Source organism: Lacerta agilis, chromosome 1 (genome assembly GCF_009819535.1).
Source record: "Lacerta agilis isolate rLacAgi1 chromosome 1, rLacAgi1.pri, whole genome shotgun sequence".
Classification (NCBI taxonomy): domain Eukaryota; kingdom Metazoa; phylum Chordata; class Lepidosauria; order Squamata; family Lacertidae; genus Lacerta; species Lacerta agilis.
Window position 1 is genome coordinate 8952624 of NC_046312.1, and position 25637 is coordinate 8978260.

At 48.3% G+C, this 25637-nt stretch overlaps 1 protein-coding gene across 1 annotated transcript in view; it reads left to right on the forward strand.

The window, feature by feature from the left end:
* Positions 1 to 25637, forward strand: part of SYT16 (synaptotagmin 16) — a 103105-nt gene that overhangs the window by 53030 nt on the left and 24438 nt on the right. Inside the window, 5 exon segments of the mRNA XM_033174339.1 lie at positions 2076 to 2255; positions 8787 to 8851; positions 8853 to 8869; positions 8871 to 9367; positions 24944 to 25156. Coding sequence (XP_033030230.1) covers positions 2076 to 2255; positions 8787 to 8851; positions 8853 to 8869; positions 8871 to 9367; positions 24944 to 25156 — 972 coding nt within the window.

Here is a 25637-nt window from a genome sequence, read left to right on the forward strand (position 1 = left end):
AAACTCTGCCTACAACCATCCGATTTATAGATAGCTAGCCTGTGTGGCTTGCCCAACTGGCTATGTGCAGATCTTTCATTAGCCACCCCCTCCCAAAGCCTCACTTTCTCAAAACAATGTCCAACATCAGAGAAGGTACCTAGCGGTATCACTTCCAACTGATTTAACAGGGGTCAGCAAACTTTTTCAGCAGTCCACTGTCCCTCAGACCTTGGGGGGGGGGGAGGCTGGACTATCTTTTTTTGGGGGGGGGAAATGAACAAATTCCTATGCCCCACAAATAACCTAGAGACGCATTTTAAATAAAAGCACACATTCTACTCATGTAAAAACACCAGGCAGACCCCACAAATAACCAGAGATGCGTTTTAAATAAAAGGACACATTCTACTCATGTAAAAACACGCTGATTCCCGGACCATCCATGGGCTGCATTTAGAAGGTGATTGGGCCGGATCCAGCCCCTGGGCCTTAGTTTGCCTACCCATGGATTAGGACATTAAAGGTTGTTCTTATGCCATCAAAGAGCTTATCAAGAGACAGGTATTGGGAAGGAACAGAGGCAGGAACTCATTGAAATACAATTCATCTTCTTCTGGGTAGATTGCCCGTACACCTCCTGGAGCAGTAGAGCAAATCAAAGACCAGGAAGCATATAACACCTGTCAGGCTGCCATCCTAACCTTGCCGAGAACCATAGGAAACTGCCTTTTGCTGAGTCCGGCCATTGGTTCACTTAGCTCAGTATTGTCAACATTGCCAGACAGTGGCACTTCAAGATTTCAGGTGGGGTTCCCTCATAGCCCTCCTGAGAGGTGCCAAGGATTGAGGCCGGGACCTTCTGTGTTCAAAGGAGTTGGAACACCATTCATGCCTCTTACCTGGGAGTGAGAGCCATGGAATTCCATAAGACTTCCTTCTGAGCAGACATGGTTACAGTTGCGTCGTCAAGTTGCGCACAAAGGCAACAGGCCTGTTCTTTTCCTACCCTTTCCTGTGGCTCCCTCCGGAATCATGCCTCTTTTTGTTGTTGTTTAGTCGTTTAGTCATGTCCGACTCTTCGTGACCCCATGGACCAGAGCACGCCAGGCACTCCTGTCTTCCACTGCCTCCCGCAGTTTGGTCAGACTCATGTTAGTAGCTTCGAGAACACTGTCCAACCATCTCATCCTCTGTCGCCCCCTTCTCCTTGTGCCCTCCATTTTTCCCAATACCGGGGTCTTTTCCAGGGAGTCTTCTCTTCTGGTGAGGTGGCCAAAGTATTGGAGCCTCAGCTTCAGGATCTGTCCTTCCAACGAGCACTCAGGGCTGATTTCCTTCAGAATGGATAGGTTTGATCTTCTTGCAGTCCATGGGACTCTTTTACAAATGCTTAATCCCTCTGCGTGTCACCGTCGCTGCAAATACACGTCTGGGAACCATAGCTGTCAAGTTTCGGATTTGAAAATAAGGGATCAGCAGTCTCACCTATCCCGGGGACAGTCACATGTCAGTGGTGGGCGGAGCCAGAAGCAAAAGTGGGCGGAGCAGCAATGTAAACTCCAAGCGGGCTCGGGCTCGGAGCAGAGCAAAGAGGAGGGCAGCCAGCAAAGAGGAGGGCAGCCATGTGCTCCGTGCAATGGAGCCCCATTGTCTTCTGGTCTGATCCCATCAAAACAGACAGGAAGCAGCAGCTGCTCAAAGGCAGCCAGGCTCCGCCCGCCAGCTAACCCTATTGGCCGGCTGAGGGGCTCGGCAGCAACGGATAGGGGCTGATGCAGGGGGAGGAATACACCCCCCTGTAAGCACGGGAAACGGCTCCCACTTGCTTTGAGGGCTGAGGCTTTTCTCTCCAAGTAGGCGAGGTCTTCCCACCCAGCCCCTGGCCAGCAGGGGAGGAGCTGCTTCCATTAAAAACGGGAAATTTAAGGGAAATAAAAAATAAGGGAGAGCAGCGGGAAACTGCTTAAAATAAGGGAGAATCCTGGGGAAAACGGGATACTTGACAGCACTGCTGGGAACGTGCATTTGCCGACATGACCCCGCAAAGCACCAGCTTAACACCTGCCTTTCTTCCTTGTGCTTTTCCTCGCCAGTTACTCCTGAAGCGATTGGGTTCCTCTCAGCTGTCGGGGTCTTCGTCGTCCTCTTTGCGGTCCTCTTCCTCTTCATCAACAAGAAGCTCTGCTTTGAGAAGATCGGGGGCCTCCCCTGCTTGGAACAACGCGGGAAACGGAAACGCTACAAAGAGAAGTCGGCCGTTCACGAGAGCCTTGGTAAGTACCGCCACGCTCCCAACTCCTTAAATGAAATCGTATCTGAGTCATTTAAGGAATAAATTGAAATCTCCTGCTTTTAGCGAAACTTCAAATTGATTGGAACTGCTATCTTTTGCTTTCTGGCACCCGTTGGCTACATTTGCACGTCACACGAAAGAGCCAACATTTAGCCAGGATGGGGAACCTTTTCCACCTCGGGCCTGAATGATTAGCTTGGATTCCTGTACTGCAGGGGGGCATAGGTGCCGGCTTCTAGAGGCTGAGGCATTTGCCCCCCCCCCCAAGTTTTTTTTTTTGAGGGGTGGGTTCAGAGGGTGTTTGGCTCCACCCCCCTAGCTCCTTGTGATGTTAGGACATCCCATCAGTTCCCCTCAATCAACTTGAGAAGATGGCGCCTCTGGGCAGGGGGATTGGAGTAGGGGTCCATTTGGACCCCTTCCGATTCCACAGGTGTATGATTCCGAGGGCCACATTTTCCTGTGGGCAACCTTCCAGGGTCCACATGCTTGTGGGGGGGGGGCAGAGGTAAAAGTGGGTGGAGCAAAAAAGGTAAGGGAAGATAAAGAGGTCAGGATAATGGCATTCAGCACCTGGGCTTGAGCTTCCTCATCCTGTTGTCTATGTTTTTAGATATGCTGTAAGCCGCCCAGAGTGGCTAGGGAAACCCAGCCAGATGGGTGGGGTATAAATAATAAAATTATTATTGTTGTTGTTACTGTGTCATGCAGAAGCTGGAACGATCCCATGTGAGTCTCAGGCTTGCACAAATTCTCCAGGAAGAGAACTCCCAACAGCATTTTGCTTCATTGCTACTGAATATTTAGATTAATTTTTTTTGGATGCAAATGGGGGTTTGTGGTTTATTACAAACTCAGGTTCGTTTAACCGAGGCTTGGAGTTGACTTGCTTCGAAAGTGACCAGAGTATTTTATAAGCCCCGCCAATGACAAGCCGAGAGTTTCATGAAAAAGAAGCATGGCTAAAGTCCTGCTCTGGACCAGAGGGGGAGACAAAAGGGAAGCATCAAAGGGCAGGTGGGTCTCACTTCGGCTCATTCCAGCTTGTGAACGCCACACTAAACTATGGCTTACTGTGACGTGCCAATTCAGCCATTAGGTTTGCTTTGACAACAATGAGTCTTGCGAGAATAAATGGCGAAATATCGTAATAATGCTGGAATAATAATTCCCATATTTTATTCCTTTCTTCTGGGGTGTGTCTTGGGTGTGAGGCAACAGCCACCTGGGAAATTGATGGGGCTTCCTTTTGGGTGCTTTCTACTTGGTGATGGCTGTACTCCTCCTGCTTCTTTGGCATTGAGAGGTAGGGTTAGGGTTAGGGTTGGGTTTAGAGTTAGGGTTGGAGGTAGGGTTAGGGTTAAGGTTAAGGTTAAGGTTAGGCAAGATCAAATGCAGGGTTTCCAAAACTTGGGTCTCCAGCTGTTTTAGGACTACAATTCCCATCATCCCTGACCATCTTTGATAGGGACGATGGGAGTTGTAGTCCAAAAACAGCCAGAGACCCAAATTTGGGAAACCGCAATCTACTGGGAAGAGTTACTTGGGCTCACTAGGCCTGAGCTATTTGGTTTCTTTTAACAAAGAATGGCCTAAACCACAGAGCCTTTGCCGATCAGAAGGTCGGCGGTTCGAATCCCCGTGGCTTGGGTGTCGCGCTGGGGGGGGGGGCGCCCAGAGTGTAACCCCCTCCAGTCTGGAACACGGGGCGCCCCACCACCTTCGCCCCCCCCCTGTACATCACTGACTTGTGGGGCTTTCGTTAGGTTCCTTTTGTTCTCCGCCAGGCTCTCAGCGTTACACAAACACCGATATCGCTCTGTTGAAACGTTCCCTTTGTTGAGAGTGTTGCAAAGTCTTTCTTTCTCCTGACAAGTATTGCAATGCAAAGTCCTTTAAAAAAAAAAAAAAAAAAAAGAATAATAAAAATGACAACATCTCTCCTTCGCTGCGTTGTGGGCGTTGGTGCTTTTTGGAACTGCCACAGACGGCAGCGCAAACATATATTTACCAAAGCTTTTAAAAATGTGAATTATTAATAAACAGGGTAGGTTTTAAAAACTGAGGAAAGTGGGAGGCGAAGTGGTGGTGGTGGGGGGGAGAGCTGAGAAGACTTACTTGCACACTGTAGTGATTTGCATTTGAAAGTAATTCTTAGATGATTGACAAGTAAATCCTTTAAAATGTGGTATTTATAATGGAAAGGCTCATATTGCCTTGAACCGCAGCTTGTACTGTGGGAGAAAGATGGCATTTGTGTTATTGTAGTCTTGGGTGTGTATATATAGAGACAGTGCTGCTACTTATTAATTATACTGGGAAATTCAAGTAGGAAACAGCTTTTTCCTTTTTGCTAAAATGGGCAAGGTGGTGTCAAAGATATTTAGAACATTTACCTGTTCGCTCTGTTGTCTTGGGGTGGGGGTTGCAATGGATGTACCAAGATGAAGTGGAATTTGCCCCAAACAGCCTTTGTGCTCATGCATGCCCTATCTTGAAGGAAATTTGACACCTCTTCTGAAGCCACAAATTGAGTTTGGGGACCACTTTTAGGATGCGATGGGGCGCTCCCATTTGTTCGTCCGCCTCTGCTGCATTCACCTATCAAAAGGGAAGTGGCAAGAAAAGGGTGTGCAGTTTAGGGGAGCGAAATCTTCCCTGCTTTGCATCCTCCACTCCAGCCGCTCCCAGTTTCCTCCCAGTCAAACTCACTTCTGGTATTTGAACCAGTTTTTTATTTGGGGGGGGGGGGAATGGGCCATAGTGACAAACCGCTAGGAGAGCCGGCGTGGTGTAGTGGTTAAGAGTGGTAGACTCGTAATCTGGGGAACCGGGTTCGCGTCTCCGCTCCTCCTCCTGCAGCTGCTGGGTGACCTTGGGCTAGTCACATTTCTTTGAAGTCTCTCAGCCCCACTCACCTCACAGAGTGTTTGTTGTGGGGGAAGGAAGGGAAAGGATATTGTTAGCCGCTTTGAGACTCCTTAGGGTAGTGATGAAGCGGGATATCAAATCCAAACACTTCTTCTTCTTCTTCTTCTTCTTCTTCTTCTTCTTCTTCTTCTTCTTCTTCTTCTGGCAGGGGAAATATTCGCCCATGTGCAACTTTGGGAAAAAGGTTTAGTCCCCGTCACTGTCAGCGGGGCAGATCCGTGAACGAGGTTTCCCCAACCCAATGTCCTCCAAGCGTTGAAGGACTGCTGCTCCCATCCTCCTAATGGCTGGCCATGCATTCTGATGGGAGTTGTAGCACTGGGTTAAGGAAGGCTGAAATAAATAAACGTGGGCGCCATATCCAGTTGGTTCTGAATTAATAGGCTAAAGAGCTCATTCAGACATGTATGTTTACCCTCCAAGGGTCCCTCTTTTCCAGGGACAGTCCTGGAGTTACGAAAGCCATCTCGGTTTCTGATTTGATCCTGGAATGTGTCTCCATTCCCCCCGCCAGTGCCGCCGAGCTCAGGGAGGCTTTTGATGGAACACCCTGTTGCCTCTTTATGGCCGCCGCTGCCGGCCTCCTCCCTTGGGCAGCTCGTAGTGGCTGGTGGAGAGTGGGCAAAGAGGAGGAGAAGTTGCCAATGCTGAGGCCCAGCCCCGTGTGACGTGCCAGCTCTGAGGGGCAGGCAGAAGGCAGGGCCTCCCTGAGAGGGAAGAAAGGACAAGGAGTCTTGATTTAAAAATAAAATAAAATACTTTGTGTATCTATGGCTAATCTTGTTGTTTAGTCGTTTAGTCGTATCCGACTCTTCGTGACCCCATGGACCAGAGCACGCCAGGCACGCCTATCCTCCACTGCCTCTCGCAGTTTGGCCAAACTCAGGCTAGTCACTTCGAGAACACTGTCCAGCCATCTCATCCTCTGTCGTCCCCTTCTCCTTGTGCTCTCCATCTTTCCCAACATCAGGGTCTTTTCCAGGGAGTCTTCTCTTCTCATGAGGTGGCCAAAGTATAGGAGCCTCAACTTCAGGACCTGTCCTTCCAGTGAGCACTCAGGGCTGATTTCCTTGAGAATGGATAGGTTTGATCTTCTTGCAGTCCATGGGACTCTCAAGAGTCTCCTCCGGCACCATAATTCAAAAGCGTCAATTCAAAAGCATCAGTTCTTCGTCTAATCTTGCCCCATCCTAAATACATTAAAACAAAATTGGGATTAAGTGGTTTTATCAGGGCGCGGGAGGGCTTGTGTGCTGTGTCCCGTTGGTGAAGTGGTGGCGGCATTCAGCCTTCTTCTGACAGAAAATGCTCAGTCTGTAGGCAGGGGAGGGACAAAAAATGGGGGGGGGGGTCAAGGAGGGTCATTTGCAGGGAGTGAGAAACGTCCCTATTTTTCATCTGAGGAAAGTTGAAGGGTATGTGCTCATCATGTGTTGACCGTCTGTTGAATGTACAATTAGTTTCCATTAAAAAAAACCCCCTGGTTGCATTGAAACTGGGTGATTATAAAAGTTCTTCTTTTGATGGCTCCAGAGATCCAGAGCGGGGTCTCTCCCTGCCCTCCTTAGAGGGGTCTGAGGATTGAACCAAGGCCTTCCGCATGCTCTTCTATGGAGCTATCCCATTCAGCCTGCAAGCCTAACTCATAGATCCCATCCCTGGGTTGTTCGAGTTTCTATCAGCTCAGGCTGAACAACGTTTTTGCATCTGCTTTTGCAGGCAGGAAGCCTTGCTTTGTGCTCAGGTATTCCAGAGACTTCTGCGATTGTGCTTTTTGTATCGTTCCAGCACATTTGTCCTGTATGGCAGCCTTGCATTTTAGAACCTGCTCCTAGCTGTTAATAAACAGTGGGTGTCAGATTTATACGATATAGAGTTTGCTTCCTTTTATTTTTAAGGCACCAGAAAAAAATGGAGAACTGCAATTAATTGTTGCCGTTCCTTTTCTTCCAAGGCAAAGCACGTGTTCTTAAAAGGGTTGGGATAAAAGTAAAATCTAAATGAGGAGCATGATTAATGGGAAACAATTATTTGGTGGTGAGCCACTTTGTTTCGGATTCCAAGACAGTTTTATTTGAAATTACAGTGGTACCTCAGGTTAAGAACTTAATTCGTTCTGGGGGTCCATTCTTAACCTGAAACTGTTCTTAACCTGAGGTACCACTTTAGCTAATGGGACCTCCTGCTGCCGCCGCGCCGGCAGAGCAGGATTTCTGTTCTCATCCTGAAGCAAAGTTCTTAACCCGAGGTACTATTTCTGGGTTAGTGGAGTCTGTAACCTGAAGCGTCTGTAACCCGAGGTACCACTGTATGGGGAACTTCATACCAGAGAATTAGAGATAGCAAATAGAGTGGTACCCCGTGTATTGCGCTACGTAACACGGGCATGTGTAACATGAACGCCCCCCCCAAAGAAAAACCCCGGAGGTAGCGTGATTTAAGCGCTTCTGCGCATGCATGAACTCATCCGGGGGTCGCGCACGCTCCGGAAACGCTTCCGGGTTGTGGGTGTTCTTAACTCAAACGTCCGCAACCCGGGGTGTGCGCAACCCGGGGTTCCACTGTACTGTAGCACAGTGTTTTTCAACCACTGTTCCGCGGCACACTAGTGTGCCGCGAGATGTTGCCTGGTGTGCCGTGGGAAAAATTGTGTTTATTTGATTCCTATTCAAGAGAATTACTTTATATATAGTCAATATAGGCACAGAGTTAATTTTTTTAACATTTTCTAACGGTGGTGTGCCTCGTGATTTTTTTCATAAAACAAGTGTGCCCTTGCCCAAAAAAGGTTGAAAAACACTGCTGTAGCAAATACTGGGTCAGCTGGCATGAAAAGGCATTATGCGGTTGAGCCTTAGGTTCCTTCCTTCACGTGCTCACTCACTGATCAATGCAAGCCATAATTTGCTGTTAGAACCAACCTAGCAAACTGTAATTTGCGCCCAACCTCCATACCAGAATTTAAAACGATGGTTTGCAGGGTAAATGCAAACCCTAGTTTATTGGTTTGGATGCAGCGGCAAACTACTGTGTCTGCTAAACTGTGGCATTCCAATTACATCAGGAGCGGAGGATGGGTTTTGATCACCCTTTGCCAATCCTCTGCTGGCCACATGCCAGGAATGGCACAAACACTCACAAACATACACAGACGTGTATAGGCACATGCAGACATCCCAGCCGATCAACAAACTGTTGAATGGGGAGTGTACGATTTACACCCCCCCATCTGCTGTGTTCAGTGGGGGAATTTAAACCTCTGCATCCACCCCAACGTTGTCTGCTTTATTGTTATTTGGGGAACCTGTAAACATGGTTTGAACCATCGCTTGCATTATGTAGTTATAAATTAACTTTTGACATTCATCCTGTGCTTTTGGTTTGGTGAATCCCTGGTTGTGTTGCAAATTTGGGTGAAAGCATTCTCTCTTTCTGGTCTGTGGTGTGTGGACACTTCTCCTTTCTCTTTTCTGTCCTCTCTTTCTTTCTCTCAGCTTGGATGATTTTAGTAGTTTAACAAAGAGGTTAAAAGAGAGGGGAGGCAATCTTTTGATAACCTTTTGCAATGCTTATTCTGTAGCTCACAGACCTCTGAGTCTGGCATGCTGGCAGAGATGAACAGCTGGAGTTTATGACCCTTCACTTTACTTGTTCATGGTGTGCAAAAAAGCATGTCCTCCCAGGATGTCCAGAATTTCTTCCAGCCCTTGTCCTCATGGATGTCTCGGGTCTATGAGGCTGTCCAAGAGGCAGGCGACTCCATATCTTCTTCCTTCGCCAACCTGGGAAGCAAAGCGGATCGCCATCCCACCAAAGAAGGAGACGAGGGCTTAGAAGACAGCGATGACGGGTCTTACGAACGCTACTCTGAAGCTTCAGACGATGAAAGCACCTTTAGCCAGGAGAGTGGAGAATCTGATGACTTCTCATCATCTGCTCATGACCCTACTTCTCTGGAGTCTTCCTGTGCTTCAGACCTGGGTCCTCGTTGGCACGAAGGAGACAAGAGCAGCCCCACCTTCTCAGATCAGTATCTCGACGATGACCCCTTGACATCCCATGGACCCTATCCAAGCTACAAGGGCTACCAATTGATGGAGACCATCCCGGAGGAAGAGGAGCATTCTAAGCAGAGTAAGAATCTTCTCCGTAACTGTGATGGTAAGTTGGTGTCCTCCTACCTGATAGCAGCCCTCTTTATTTTGCACCCACTCTCCAAGAAGAAACATGGGGTGGCTGCCCCAAAGGGTGATCCATTTCAATTTCTACCACATGACTTCCTGTTCTTACAAAGTGCATTTCTTCTCCCTCTACTTTATATCATTGGTAGGCAGGGAAATACAAGGTGTAATGACATTGGGATATGGGGCAGGTTACAGGGGTGGAGGGAGGCTCTGCGCCGTCCAGGATGGCAGCGCGAAGGAGGCACCCCCCTGGGGGCAGGGCGGCCTGACGTTGCGTCATGACTGAGTGCGCATGCGCAAAATGTCGCGCGTGCGCACTCTCTCTGGGCCAGCGCTGCCGCTTCCGCAGCGCCGTTGCGAGCCCTCTGAGCGAAAAAGCGGCTTGGGGGGCTGCCGCGCGTGATCGGCAGCTGCCCCCAAGCTGCCTTTTCACCCGGCGGGCTCGCAACATCGCCGCGGGACCCCGCTGGGCTCCTGCCGCTGCTGCTGCTTTCGCGGCGATGTTGCGAACCCTCTGAGTGAAAAGGCGGCTTGGGGGGCTGCCACGCGCAATCGGCAGCTGCCCCCAAGCCGCTTTTTCACTCAGAGTGCTCGCAACGTCGCTGCAGAAGCAGCAGCGCCGGCCCAGGCGCAGTGTGCATGCGCAAAATGTCGCACATGCGCACTCGCGCCTGGGCCGGCGCTGCTGCTTCCGCAGCGGCTCGTGCAGCAGGGGAGGGCAGCCCAATAGCAGTGCCGGCAGGTGGGCCCTGCACGAGCTGTGGGGCGGAGCAGCCTCGCTCCGCAGCTTGCTCAGGGGTTGCCAGCGGGGCGGGGTGGCCCAAGTGTCACCCCACCCTCCCCTGGAACCCGGGGCGGCCCGCCCCCCCACCCCCCTAGCGACGCCCCTGGCAGGTTATGTCAGAAGTTAGGAAAGCAGAGGCAGCCATTTCCCCTCCGTCTCCATGCTCACCTCCATACTTACTTGCAGGCAATGCTTCGTAGAGGATAAAAGTTATTAGCTACTCCTTACGGCAGATTATGGTCCCTAGGGATTCCAGCTTTATCCCATGCTAATCCTGCATCTGACAGCGTTGGAGAAGAGATGCGTTCTGCATCACTGAAGCCAATGAAGTTAGTTGACCCAGAATGCTGGTTCTAAAAGTAGTGGCAGTCGTGCATTATTACAAGCTAGGGTTGCCCTACGGCAGGACATTTCCGGACACAGCAGGTAATTCCCGGACATTAGCAGCATCTGGACAGAACGTAATTTAAGATCAACAGCTTTTGGTGTCCGGATTTTCACTTTTTGAAATATGGGAACCCTGTGACAAGCCATTGCACAAAAATGTATTTGGGGCCCATTCTCAGTTTAGTTTTATTATGAACCAGCATCTAATTCCATGCCTTCCGACCAGAGGTGAAACATTTGTTATGAGAAGAAGAAATCTAATTTACTACGAAGTACATATATTTGGAATGCATATAAGTTATAGGTGAATACCGTATTTTTCGCTCCACAAGACACACTTTTTTCCTCCTAAAAAGTAAGGGGAAATATCTGTACATCTTATGGAGCGAATGGTGGTCCCTGGAGCTGAATTTCCCAGGGGCCAAAAGAGGATCATGCTTTTTATTTTACAAAGAGAAAAGGGGGTGTTGAAAGGACCCTGCTCAGCAGATGATCAGCAAGAGATCAGGAGAGAGATAAGAGTCCTGGCTCCCTTTCAGCCCGGCCCCCTTGTCCAGGCCTCCATTGTTGAATGTGCTGCAGAGGGAGATTGTTTGTTTCCCCAGCAACATGTGACTGGCTGATCAGATTATCTGTCTGGAAACTGTAGAAAAGGCTCCCTTTCCTTTAGAAGCTGCAGAAATGTGAGTTGAACCCCATAAAAACGGGGCTTTCCCTTTTTGCTTTTCCCCCTTTGCAAAAGGAGCTTTGCTTTTCCCCCTTTGCAAAAAAGCTGCAAAACTTTTAGCTGATCCTCAAAAAACCAGGGCTTTTCCCTGTGCAAAAAAGCTGCAAAACTTTGAGCTGATCCTCAAAAAACCAGGGCTTTTCCATTTGCAAAAAAGGTGCAAAACTTTTAGCTGATCCTCAAAAACCAGGGCTTTTAGAGGAGGAAACCCAGAAAAAATATTTTTTATCTTGTTTCCTCCTCTAAAAACAAGGTGCGCCCTATGGTCCGGTGCGCCGTATAGAACAAAAAATACGGTATTTATGCGTAATGTTAATTGACATGACAAAGTTTAGAATATATTGGCAGAAAGTTGGATGGCTTAAGATATACTTGCTGGCATCTCTATATCAGCACATGTCTTAGCCTTTGAGAAATTTCCACCATGACCTCTTGAATTGGTTAGCGGTGGGTGCATGCCTGTCAGGGGGGGGGGGAAGCTAATCAGAACTATAACATAACTGCCCCTTGTGTTGAAATTATTGTATATGATCATTTATGAAGAATTCTTGGTTTCTTGAGGCTGAGTTTATTTATTTATTGTTTATTTAGATATTTATAAAACACACTTTCATAAACAAATCAGGGTATAACATTAAAAACACATCACAATTACATCAATAAAAACCACCCATAAATATGGGTTGGTAAGACATTCACATTCCTAACAACAGAGTTTTCAGAAGATCACAAAAAGAAGGCAGGGAGGGTGGCTCCTTCTGTACCTCTAGCGGCAAGGAGTTCCACAGGACACCACTTGACATGCTAAAGACTCAGTCCCTGGTAAAGGCCAACTGAACCTCAGGGGCATTGGGGACCTTCAAAAGTACCCCAGTAGATCTCTGTGAATTGAATTGGAGCATAAGGAATCGGGCAGTCCTGCAGGTAGGAAGTTGTTTGGGGTTTGTGAATTAATATCTTGAACCAGGCTGGGCAGCTGGTTGCACTAACACACCTTTATGGCCCTTACATGTGAGCTGAATTCAGAGACATCTCTAGCCACGGGAGATTTCTGATTCTGTACAGTAGTTATAAAAACTTCCGGATGCAAGCTCTGATTAAGTTCCTAACTGCCACTGCAAATCCCCCTCCCTCCAATCTGCTGTGGAAATACCACAACAATTTTGATGCCTTCATGAGTGAGTCCACAAGCAATGCCTGCTCTGTACATGCCAATTTAGAGATCAGACTCTGTTTCACGGCACCAAGATTCTCAGGACGCCTCTTTGCTGCAAAAACGCCACATGAGAGCCAGTGTGGTGTAGTGGTTACGAGCGGTGGACTCATAATCTGGGGAACCGGGTTCGCTTCCCCGCTCCTCCACATGCAGCTGCTGGGTGACCTTGGGCTAATCACACTTCTTTGAAGTCTCTCAGCCCCACTCACCTCACAGAGTGTTTGTTGTGGGGGAGGAAGGGAAAGGAGAATGTTAGCTGCTTTGAGACTCCTTCGGATAGTGATAAAGCGGGATATCAAATCCAAACTCTTCTTCTCCTACATGGGAAAACCACACACTTCTCCATGCTCACCCTACGAAATGCTCCTAAGGTCTTCAGGCTGCCTCTCAAGACGTACTTGTTTTTCTGCCGGAGACATGAACTAAATCTTCCCCACGCCAGTTGGAGATACAACATGGACAAAGGGAAACAAGCGTTGGCTGGTGAAGGAGAAAGCGAGCCTTGATGTTCCACAGAAAGTCCAGTTTCTGGACACGGATTCTGAGACTGGATACGGATTCTCTCCAGGCAATTTGGATGTTTGTCACTTCGAAAGTGCCTCTCTGAAACACCCTTGACATCTCTGCAGCACACAGGGATCTTTCTCTCTTGTTTTCTCTGCCGGTTTCCTCTGTGTTTGGTGCTTTTCCACCGCTTCTTCTCTGCACGTATAAACCAGGGTTTCCCGAACTTGGATCTCCGTCTGTTTCTGGACTACAGCTCCCATCGTCCCTAGCTAGCAGGACCAGTGCTCAGGCATGATGGGAGATGTAGCCCCAAAACAGCCAGAGACTCAAGTTTGGGGGAACCCTGCCTTAACCATTAACATTTAGTCCCATCCCTTCGGAGTTCTGGGCTTGGCTTGGCTTCAGTGGGTCCTCCATCCCCTAGTCCTGCTCCGGGAACAGTTAAGCTGTTCCTTCTCCTGCTCCTCACTCTTTTGAAACTCATTGACGCAAGATCTTCAAGGAGAATAGCGCTGGCCGTGCATTGACAATTCCATTTCTGAGTGGAAGCGATCGTGGTGGCGAAGGGGGTGGGGAGAGGAGTCAGATCTTGTTTTGATTTTGGAAATAAAGCAAAGCGAGCAGATGGGCGGGCAGCCTGACATTCTGTGAAAGAAGAGAGAATCAATTTTGTGTGTGTGTGTATGTGTGTGTGTGTGTATCTCTCTCGGTGCGTGTGTTTTCCCCACCTAAGCAATTTGGAAAAATTGCCTCGCTGCCTTTTCAGCTCGGTGAAATTCTGGGGTTCTTTTGTGCCTCTGCATTTTTTTTTTTGAAAAAAATCTTTAAATGTTGCTTTCTTGGCTGTACGTATTCTTAATGCACCATCTTCCTCCCTGCTCCCCAAAATATAATAGAAGCTTTTAAGGATAAATTGGCACAAAACAAGAGCGACACTTGAATGCTTTTTGTTGCCATAGAAGCGCTTCGGGCGGATGACAGAAGGGCCCTTTTGCTAATAGTAAAGTACCGGAAGAAAATAGACACTCTTCATTTAGCAGTTGCTGATGATGGAAGAGTAAAAAACCCTTATGTTCTTATCCCAACATAGACTCTACTGTGTGCACATATGTTACCTTGGTGGGGCTTTTTCCTCCCCCTGTGCAAAAGCAACAGGAAAAGTAGTGTCTTAAGAACATTCTTGGGGTGGTGGGGGTGGGAATCCTAGCGGCTGAAGAAATGCATTTAAAGCACATCCAAAGTGCTTTTAAAGTGCACTGCTCTAACCCAAAGAATACCGGGAACTGTAGTTTCCCCCTTCACAGAACTATAATTCCCAGCATTCTCTGCTTTAAATATATTCTGCAGATCTAATCATGGGATCGTGGAGTGAAGACTGGTGTGATATTTGCATCATAGAATCATAGCATTGTAGATTTGGAAGGGCCCCCCAAGGGACATCTAGTCCAGCCCCCCCTGCGATGCAGGAATAGCAACTCATGGACACGAGAGCTTCAGGGCTTGTTTGGAAGCGCTTTTGCCTTTGCCCTGTTAGATCAAAACGTGGCTTACAAAATTGCACATGGTATGGGGAAAGTGGATGCAGAGAAACACTTCCCTCCTCTCTCATCGTCCGAGAACCTGATATCATCCAAGGAAGATGAATGTTGGAAGATTCAGGACAGGCAGAGGAAAGCACTTTTTCGCCCTTGCGCTTAGTTAGGCTCTGGAATTTGCTCCCACAATATATGGCCAGCAGCTTGGATGCCTTTAGAAGAGGATTAGACAAATTCATGGAGGGTGAAGCTCTCGATGGCTGCTAGCCACACTATTTGGGGGCCGTTTGCTGGGAATCAGAAATGGGGAGAAAGTGCTGCTGCACTCAGGTCCTGCTAGGAGGCTTCTCTTAGGCATCTGGTGGGCTTCTGTGTGATGCAGCAGCAAAGAATCATAGAATCATAGAGTTGGAAGAGACCACAAGGGTCATCCAGTCCAACCCCCTGCCAAGCAGGAAACACCATCAAAGCATTCCTGACAGATGGCTGTCAAGCCTCCAAAGAAGGAGACTCCACCACACTCCTTGGCAGCAAATTCCACTAGAAATGGAAAGAAAGCTAATGCTATTCTAGGCTGCACCTACAGAAGTCTAGTGCCCAGATCAAGGGAAGTCATAGTGCCACTCTGTATTCTGCCTTGTTCAGACCACACCTGGAATCCCGTGTCCTGTTGTGGATGCCACAATTTAATAAGGATATGGACAAGCTGGAAGGTGTGCAGAGGAGGGCAACCAAGATGATCAAGGGTATGGAAACCAAGCGTTCCTTATGAGGAACGGTTGAAGGAGTTGGAGATGTTCAGCCTGATAAAGAAGGTAGTGAAAGGAGATACGGAATGAGATTCAAACTAACCATCAGGAAAAACTTTCTGACGGTAAGAGCTGTTCGACAGTGGAACCGTCTCCCTTAGGAGGCGGTGGAATCTCCTTCCTTGGAGGTTTTTAAGCAGAAGTTGGATGGCCATCAGTCATGGATGATCTAGTTGAGATTGGTCCCTTCCATCCCCATGATTCTATGGTTCCAGTTTCAGGTAGGTAGCCGTGTTGGTCTGCCATAGTCAAAACAAAATAGAAAATTCCTTCCAGTAGCACCTTAGAGACCAAGTGAGTTTGTTCTTGGTATGAGCTTTCGTGTGCATGCACACTTCTTCAGATACACTGAAACAGAAGTCACCAGACCCTTATATATAGTGAGAAAGTGGGGAGGGGTATTACTCAGAAGGGTGGTGGGATTGGGTGATTGGCTGATAGGTGTGGAAAACCTGTTGACGATTGTTAACGGCTGCAATTGGTCTTGCAGGGAAAGGCAAGGGGTGAGATGGCTAAAGATAGCTTTGTCGTGAAACTTCTGTTTCAGTGTATCTGAAGAAGTGTGCATGCACACGAAAGCTCATACCAAGAACAAACTTGGTCTCTAAGGTGCTACTGGAAAGAAAATTTTATTTTGTTTTGTCATGTATAATCATAGAATCATAGAGTTGGAAGAGACCACAAGGGCCATCCAGTCCAACCCCCTGCCAAGCAGGAAACACCATCAAAGCATTCCTGACAGATGGCTGTCAAGCCTCCGCTTAAAGACCTCCAAAGAAGGAGACTCCACCACACTCCTTGGCAGCAAATCACACTGTCCAACAGCTCTTACTGTCAGGAAGTTCTTCCTAATGTTTAGGTGGAATCTTCTTTCTTGTAGTTTGAATCCACTGCTCCGTGTCCGCTTCTCTGGAGCAGCAGAAAACAACCTTTCACCCTCCTCTATATGACATCCTTTTATATATTTGAACATGGCTATCATATCACCCCTTACCCTTCTCTTCTCCAGGCTAAACATACCCAGCTCCCTAAGCTGTTCCTCATAAGGCATTGTTTCCAGGCCTTTGACCATTTTGGTTGCCAAACTTAAAACCATGGAGAGACCTGGTCTGAACAAAGACATTGGATTCTTATCTCATTATACATGACAAAGCTATCTTTAGCCATCTCACCCCTTGCTTTTTCCCGTAAGACCAATTGCAGTCGTTAACAGTCGTCAACAGGTTTTCCACACCTATCAGCCAATCCCCCATTCCCACCACCCTTCTGAGTAATACCCCTCCCCACTCTCTCACTATATATAAGGGTCTGGCGACTTCTGTTCCAGTGTATCTGAAGAAGTGTGCATGCACACGAAAGCTCATACCAAGAACAAACTTAGTTGGTCTCTAAGGTGTTAACTGGAAGGAATTTTTTATTTTGTTATGATTCTATGGTGTTGGATAAGTTCTATCACGGCCCTCCTTATGGTCTTTTCCCAAACCATTTTGAGGGCAGCAGGGCAGAGAAGGATGAGCAGGGTGTTGTGAGGAAAAGAGTTATCAAGGCCCCGCTCTACACCTCTGTGTTGTGCAATTCTGCCCGGAGAGTATGTCCTTTCTGGCAGATCTTCCTCCCTGCATGCTGCGAGGTAAATGTTTACTTGCACGCTGCGAACAAAGAGAAGTGTTCTGTTGACAGCTGACAACATTTGGCATTTGCAAGCGAAGAGATAATCGTTGGAATACGGGAGAGGCGAATGAGACGCAGTTCACCTTGAATGGTTTAGATTAGCATCGACGCTTCCACCCCCAGCGTTCTGTACTTTTAACTCTCGTGTTTATGAAAACGGAAGGCTTCCGGCCTCTCGGCCTGACACTGTGTTCTTGTTGTTTGGAACATAAAGGGCCTCGATACATATATGAGAGAGAGAGAGAGAGAGAGAGAGAGAGAGAGAGAGAGAGAGAAGTTAAAACGGCAGACAGCGAAGTCTTGCTTTGCAACTGTCAAGACTGAAATCGGGGCTAGCCAATGACTTTATTTAGGTTCCGCTGAAAAACATGGATTTTTTTTTTACTGCATTTCGGTTAAAAGATGCAACCATGCTTGGAATACCGTGTACAGTTCTGGTTGCCTCGCCCCATGAAGGCAGGAGATAGGGAGAAGATGGGCCACTGGCCTGATCCTGCAAGGTCTTTTCCTGTGTTCTTATTATCCCTTACCATTAGCCATGGTCAGGAATGGAAGTTGTAGTCCGCATTATCTGGGGGGAACCCTGCTGGCTTGTTGTTGTTGTTGTTGTTCAGTCGTGTCCGACTCTTCGTGACCCCATGGACCAGAGCACGCCAGGCACCCCTATACTCCACTGCCTCCCGCAGTTTGGCCAAACTCCTGCCAGTCGCTTCGAGAACACTGTCCAACCATCTCATCCTCTGTCGTCCCCTTCTCCTTGTGCCCTCCATCTTTCCCAACATCAGGGTCTTTTCCAGGGAGTCTTCTCTTCTCATGAGGTGGCCAAAGTACTGGAGCCTCAACTTCAGGATCTGCCCTTCCAGTGAGCACTCCGGGCTGATTTCTTTGAGAATGGATAGGTTTGATCTTCTTGCAGTCCATGGGACTCTCAAGAGTTTCCTCCAGCACCATAATTCAAAAGCATCAATTCTACGGCGATCAGCCTTCTTGATGGTCCAGCTCTCACTTCTGTACATTACTACTGGGAAAACCATAGCTTTAACTATACGGACCTTTGTCGGCAAGGTGATGTCTTTGCTTTTTAAGATGCTGTCTAGGTTTGTCATTGCTTTTCTCCCAAGAAGCAGGCGTTTTCTAATTTCGTGACTGCTGTCACCATCTGCAGTGATCATGGAACCCAAGAAAGTGAAATCTCTCACTGCCTCCATTTCTTCCCCTTCTATTTGCCAGGAGGTGATGGGACCAGTGGCCATGATCTTAGTTTTTTTGATGTTGAGTTTCAGACCATATTTTGCGCTCTCCTCTTTCACCCTCATTAAAAGGTTCTTTAATTCCTCCTCACTTTCTGCCATCAAGGTAGTATCATCAGCGTATCTGAGGTTGTTGATATTTTTTCCGGCAATCTTAATTCAGGTTTGGGATTCCTCCCGCCCAGCCTTTCGCATGATGAATTCTGCATATAAGTTAAATAAGCAGGGAGACAATATACAGCCTTGTCGTACTGCTTTCCCAATTTTGAACCAATCAGTTATTCCATATCCAGTTCTAACTGTAGCTTCTTGTCCCACATAGAGATTTCTCAGGAGACGGATGAGGTGATCAGGCATTCCCATTTCTTTAACCCTGCTGGCTACCCTGACCATAAATGCACCAAACAACTTAAATATATTTGCTTCTGAACGTGGTTTCTAAAAGGGATGTCCAGGCTGCAGGTGCACCAAAGCGTTTCTTCTCTCTGTGCTCCTCCCAGCAGCCATTCCTCCTCTGGTCCTTGCTGTGGATGCACGGCCTGTCCATCTCCAGGCACTGCGGTTGTCCGGAAGGGATTCCCGCATGGCAGGGCGGGTGGTGAGCTAGATGGAGCAGTGATCTGCCTCCATATTAGGCAGCCTCCCATGTTACAGTTTCCAGAGAGGTAGCTGTGTTGGTCTGCTTCAGGTGTCGATAGCACAGACATCCAGCCATTGGTAAGCCAATGGAGACACAAAGTGTGCTGATTAAAACAACAGCACACCTTAGTTCTTATTCAGTCCACAAGAGATGCCTCTCGAATTGTAACCCAGTGGTTCTCTTTTGCAGTTAATGCTTCATTTTGGCTCTGAGTTTGCCAGCGAACATTTATGCAGCAAGAGCCAATGTCTCAGATACGTCTGAGGTTCTGGACAGTCTATATTTGTAAAGCTTTCCGCTCTCTAGTTTGGCTGCCAAGATGTGCCGATTTCCATGAGATACATTGTTTACCAAACAGAAATATGCAGCGCGAATATTGTATGCAATGAAGCGTCTCGTTCTGACACTTGCCTCTGATTTGAGTCATAACCTTAATTAATCCAGCGTCTGAGTAGCCTTTTTGGGGATAGTGAGATCACAAATCTGATAATAGCTGAGGATTGGCAGAGGAGCCAATTTTCACCAAGCAAAAGACTAGGTCGGACCACTTGACTGTCTCGCCTGGGTAGTTTATACAGAATAAAGCGAAACACGAGATGAGCACATTGGAGAGCAGCCAGCCAGTTCAAAGATGGAACTTGGGCTTTGCTTAGTGAATGCAGCAGCCAGCAAGGTGGCTGCAGCACGACTTCTCCAAACGGCACGAAGCGAGGGAAGCTTGCCAAGTATTTCCAAAGAACCTGGAAGTGATGGCAGATGGATTGCTTTCTTTGTGCTTAGTATAGAGTGTGCAACACGTATCATATATGTTGGGAGGTACCAGTAATCTTTACCATGCGTGCCGTGGTCCATGGGGTCATGAAGAGTCAGACATGACTAAACGACAGCAACAACAACAATCTTTACAACAGCCATCTAAGGTAGGCCCGGGCTTTACAACAGTCGCAGGACCTGCCAGTGTCCCTATTTTCCAGGGAAAGTTTCTGATTTGATCTCGGAACGTCCCGCTTTTCCTCAGGACATCCCTATTTTCATCGGAGAATTTTTGGAGGGTATGGAGTTATGCGACCCACGAGCTGAGGAGATACGTAACTATGCAACCTTTAGACATATGAAGGCAGTCCTGGTGTGTGTGTGTGTGTGTGTGTGTGTGTGTGTGTGTGTGTGTTGGATGCTGCCCAGAGTGGCTGGGGCAACCCAGTCAGATTGGCAGGGTATAAATAATAACATTATTATTACAGTGGTACCTCAGAAGTTGAATGGAATCCATTCCGGAAGTCCGTTCAACTTCCAAAATGTTCAGAAACCAAGGCGTGGCGTTTGAGAGCCAAAACGTTCGAGCCGCAAGGCGTTCGTCAACCAAGGTGCACCAAGAACAAACTTAGTTGGTCTCTAAGGTGCTATTGGAAGGATTTTTTATTTTTTATTTTGTTTTGACTATGACAGAGCCACATGGCTACCTACGTGTAACTGTATTATTATTATTATTATTATTATTATTATTATTATTATTGACTAGGTAAAGGTAAAGGGACCCCTGACCATTAGGTCCAGTTGCAGATGACTCTGGGGTTGTGGCACTCATCTCACTTTACTGGCCGAGGGAGCCGGCGTACAGCTTCCGGGTCATGTGGCCAGCATGACTAAGCCACTTCTGGCAAACCAGAGCAGCACATGGAAATGCTGTTTACCTTCCCACCGGACTGGTACCTATTTATCTACTTGCACTGCTTGCTTTCGAACTGCTAGGTGGGCAGGAGCAGGGACCGAGCAATGGGAGCTCACCGCCGACCTTCTGATCGGCAAGCCCTAGGCTCTGTGGTTTAACCCACAGCGCCACCCGTGTCTGACTGTTGTTGTTGTTGTTCAGTCGTTCAGTCGTGTCCGACTCTTCGTGACCCCATGGACCAGAGCACGCCAGGCACGCCTATCCTTCACTGCCTCTCGCAGTTTGGCCAAACTCATGTTAGTAGCTTCTGACTAGGACATCCCTATTTTCACCAGAGAAATGTTGGAGTTTCTGGTTTTCACCGGGTTGATCCTTTTCCCTATCTAGCGCCAAAGAGCAGGCTTTCAGGAGAAAAGTGGCAAGGCAGAGGCAGAACCGCTCACACCCACGCTTTCTAGGTATGGGACAAACAAACGGGTGGCTGAACCCTTCGTTTTTTTCTGAAGTTGCAAGGAACAAAGCCTTGTGGAGCCTTAATTGCCTTGCGTTGCCAACTGGCTCTGAAAGGCTGTGTCATGGCTCAGACCTGCTCCTTCCACCCCTGAAACCACTTGCTTGTCAATCTTCGTTCTGGAACCCGAACAATGTGCAAGCGGTCGAAAGGTCTGTAGGTTTCCAGGCTACCGTGATGTAGCTGCTGTGTGGGAGGAAGGGAGAGAGAGTATTTTATCTCCCTCTGCTTCTCAAGAGGGTTTGCAAGTGCTGTTTTCCTTCATAGCTATGGAAGTGTGTGTGTGTGTGTGTGTGTGTGTGTGTGTGTAGAAAGAGACTTTCATAAAAGAACCTTGCTGAATCAGGTACAGGTATTTGGTGTTCCGCTAGATCAGTGTTTTTACAAAATTGGGGGGGGGAAGCTGTTTTTGGACTACAACTCCCATCATCCCTAGCAGGGGCGATGGGAACTGCAGTCTGAAAACACACCCAAGTTTGGGAAACACGGCTTTAGATTAATCCAGGGGTGACCAATGTGGCACCCGCCAGACGTTGCTGAACCCCGACTCCCACACCATTGATCAAGCTGACTTGCGCGGGAGCACGACTCTGAAAGATGCACATCTCCTTCCTTGGAGGTGTTTAAGCAGAGGTTGGATGGCCGTCTGTCTTGGATGCTTTAGCTGAGATTCCTGCATTGCAGGGGGTTGGACTAGAGGACCTTTGGGGTCCCTTCCAACTCTACAGTTCTATGACCCCTTGGAATGCTGGAGGGTATGCCGTTGATGCTGCTTGCAGCCCGGACTCTCCCAAATTCATGTGTATTTCCCTGCCGATGGGATCAGTACGGTGCCCTTGGTTTTACGTTGTCGTTGGCTCTCCTGGCTCCCCTACCTTGCGCCTGAGCCCGGAAACTTTGTGCTCCCTGTGTCGTCCTTAAACGGCACCTCCGAGGTACTTCCAGGGTGAGCTCTGGCCTTGGGGAAAACAACCTTGTGAGCCCAGTGCAGATCCTTGGTTATAAAAGAACAGATGTTCCGATGCCACCACCCCTGCTAATTGGAATTAAAAAAAGAGGCGCTGTGCTGCATCTCAAATTTCCCAGCCATCTGCGCCAGGGGAAAACAGAACGGGAGGAAGCTTTCCTTTGGGAACTCGTGGAGCGGTGGGTGCGAGGGACAGCTGGTGTGTGTGTGTGTGTGTGCGTGCGCGCTAGAAAGGGAGAGCATGAGCATATGAACACACCAGCTGTCGGGCGTGTTACTATTTTGTGTTGCTTACCCTTGGGAATAAAGGAACACAGTTCTGGCACCAGCCGAGGCCGGTTGCAGCAGTTTTTCAGCACAACCAATGCCTGCGACGTTGGGGGGCCAGTGTGGTGTAGTGGTTAAGAGCGGTGGACGCATAATCCGGGGAACCGGGTTCGCGTCTCCTCTCCTCCGCATGCAGCTGCTGGGTGACCTTGGGCTAGTCACACTTCTCTGAAGTCTCTCAGCTCCACTCACCTCACAGAGGGTTTGTTGTGGGGGAGGAAGTGAAAGGAGAATGTTACCGGTAGCATAAAACATTGGGGACGGGAGGGGCAAGACTGAAACAGGGTTTGAATTGCTGGTCTGCATGGCTGTCATTTCAGCTGCAGATCCGAGCTTCTTGCCCAGATGAGGGCCTTGCTGCAAACTCTTTTGCTTTGTAGATCAGCTGGAGAGCATCTGCTTTGCATTCAGAAAGCCCCAGGTTTCAATCCCCCAGTGTTTCTGTCAGGTTTTCTGGGCATCTTAGAGTTAATGATGCAAGAGGCGTTCTGATCCTGGGAGTCTAGCCTTGCCCACTGTAATACGGGCACTTTTCCTTTGTCTAGAAAAGGGGAGGTTTGGTTTCACTTTCCCCTCTGCCTTCTTCTCAGCCTTATTGTTTTGTGTTACTGCTGAATGTTAGCTTGCTGCAAGCATGCAGCTCAAGTCTGTAGGACATGTGTGTGTGTGCTACTAAATAAAGCCTAGTTTAGTTTAGTAGCACTGGCGTCTGTCAAGTTATTTCACGACGCCACGGAGCAGACCTCAGCAAGCCATCCCGACGCTGCGATTTAACTCTGCTGGACTGAAGAACGCTCAGGGCGCAGCAGAAGTGTGCCTGGGCGCCATTGATGTCGGAGACGATCGTAAAGGTGATTGATTGCAGTGCCGGCCAGCAGCACTACTTGGGTCAAAGGTTTTATGACCCAATATCAATATCTAGAACAGTTTCTCAAACCAGTGTTCCCAGCTGTTGCTGGACTCCAGCTCCCATCATCCCTGACCACTGGTCCTATTGGGAGTTGGGGGCCCAAGCTTGAGAAACACTGGGGCCTAAAGGCATCTTGAGGCAGGTCTGGGAGAGACTCCATGGCTGGAACCCTGGAGAGCTGCTGCCAGTCAGTGCAGACAGTACTGAAGTAGATTCACCCAATGGTCTGACTTAATAGAAGGCGCCTTCCTAGATCCTCTGCATGTTCCTTGGTGCTTGACAGAATAAAAGAGGATTAGAAGCTTGCTCAGCAGCAGAGGCTCTCTGGATTCGATGCTCTCTTGCAGGAACGTGTCACATTTTTATGTGCATCAATAATCCTGAAACAAAATAAAAAATAAAAAAATTCCTTCCAGTAGCACCTTAGAGACCAACTAAGTTTGTTCTTGGAATGAGCTTACGTGTGCATGCACACATCTTCAGATAATCCTGAAAATACAGTGCTACCTCGGTTCTTGAATGTAATCCATTCACAAAGATCGTTTGACTTCCGAAACGTTTGAAAACCAAAGCATTTATTTACAGAAAACTCAATACGGAAGCCGCGTGGCATGTTCGGCTTCTGAAATGTGTTCAAAAACCGAGGTACCACTCCTCCTCCTCCTCCTCCTCCTCCTCCTCCTCCTCCTCCTCCTCCTCCTCCTCCTCTTCATTGAATTTATATACCACCCGATACCCGGTATATAATCACCGCTTTGACAATTATTTTAAATGGAAGCAAGTGAATGCAAACTACCATTGCAACTTCTCTCCACCGAAACCCATCCGGTTCATTGGAAAGGAAAGGAAAAATTGATTGGGGTATAATGGGGAAGCGGGAGTGAAATATTTCTTGTTGATTCCGCCAATAGGAAGGGACATAGAAAGTCAAGGGAAGTCGCTTAGAGGAGAGGCTATTGATGGCTGCTAACTGGAAACCGGGGACCCAGGTGGCGCTGTGGGTTAAACCACAGAGTCTAGGGCTTGCTGATCAGAAGGTCGGCGGTTCGAATCCCTGCCACGGGGTGAGCTCCCGTTGCTCGGTCCCAGCTCCTGCCCACCTAGCAGTTTGAAAGCACGTCAAAGTGCAAGTAGATAAATAGGCACCGCTCCGGCGGGAAGGTAAACAGCGTTTCCGTGCGCTGCTCTGGTTCGCCAGAAGCAGCTTTGTCATGCTGGCCACATGACCCGGAAGCTGTCTGCGGACAAACGCCGGCTCCCTCGGCCTATAGAGCGAGATGAGCGCCGCAACCCCAGAGTCGGACATGACTGGACCTGATGGTCAGGGGTCCCTTTACCCTTTTACTAACTGGAAACCACCAGAGGGGAGAGGGCTCCTGTACTTGAATTCTGCTTTCTGGTTTCCCATAGGCATCTGGTTGGCCACTGTGAGAACAGGATGCTGGACTCACCCAGCAGGTCTCAACTTATGTCCTTACATTCACAAGACACTCAGTAACCAAAGCTCCAAGTGTCTTGTTTCTCATTTTCTGAAAGCCACTTTCTTATGTGGGAACTGTCATTTTCTCTGCATCCCTCTCCACGAGCTGTCAAAAATTCCTCCTTGTACGTGTTTTGTGTGTGTGTATGCTCTTTTTTCCCAGTGAATAGCTACGGGGAAGACGAAGACCTGACCACCTCCTCGGACAGCGACGACGAGGTGATCAAGCAGTTTGAGATCTCCGTTTCGCGCTCGCAGAGCTTCCGTTCGGGGGTTTCCGAGAAAGGGACACAAGCCGGCTCCGAGCGCAGGCCCAAATTCAACCGCTTGCTGTCGAACCACGAAGAGTACAGCTCTGAGGCCTCCGAGTGCGAAGGTATTATCCAGCTCTGTCCAAAAAAGAAAAAAAAAAAAAGCAGTCAAACGCAAGAGATGGTTTGCTCCGAGAAGTCCAACAAGGATAGACTCAGTTTCTGTGGCTTTGCAGGAAATGGCAAAAGCAGTAAAAAAATGAACTGATGTGCTGGTGTGCGCACACCGTCTTCCCCAGACTTGAAAGGATTCTGCATTTTGAATCTCAGTTGAAAGGCGCAGCCTCTCATGACGAGAACGTCAAAGGTGTAACAAAACAGTCCGTAACCCGAGAAAAACACATCTCCCAAGACTCCTCTGTGGATCAACTCCCCAGAGAACCTTGCGAATGGCAGAGGATTCTGGGCAGCATTCTACAGAACCCACTCACTTTCCTGCAGGACATTTCCTAGGTCTTACTTTGCACCTGAGGATGAACCTCAATGCTCCCCTTCCTTGCAAGGGAAAATCTTTTCAGGAAAGCTTGTTCGCCATTAGTGAATTTC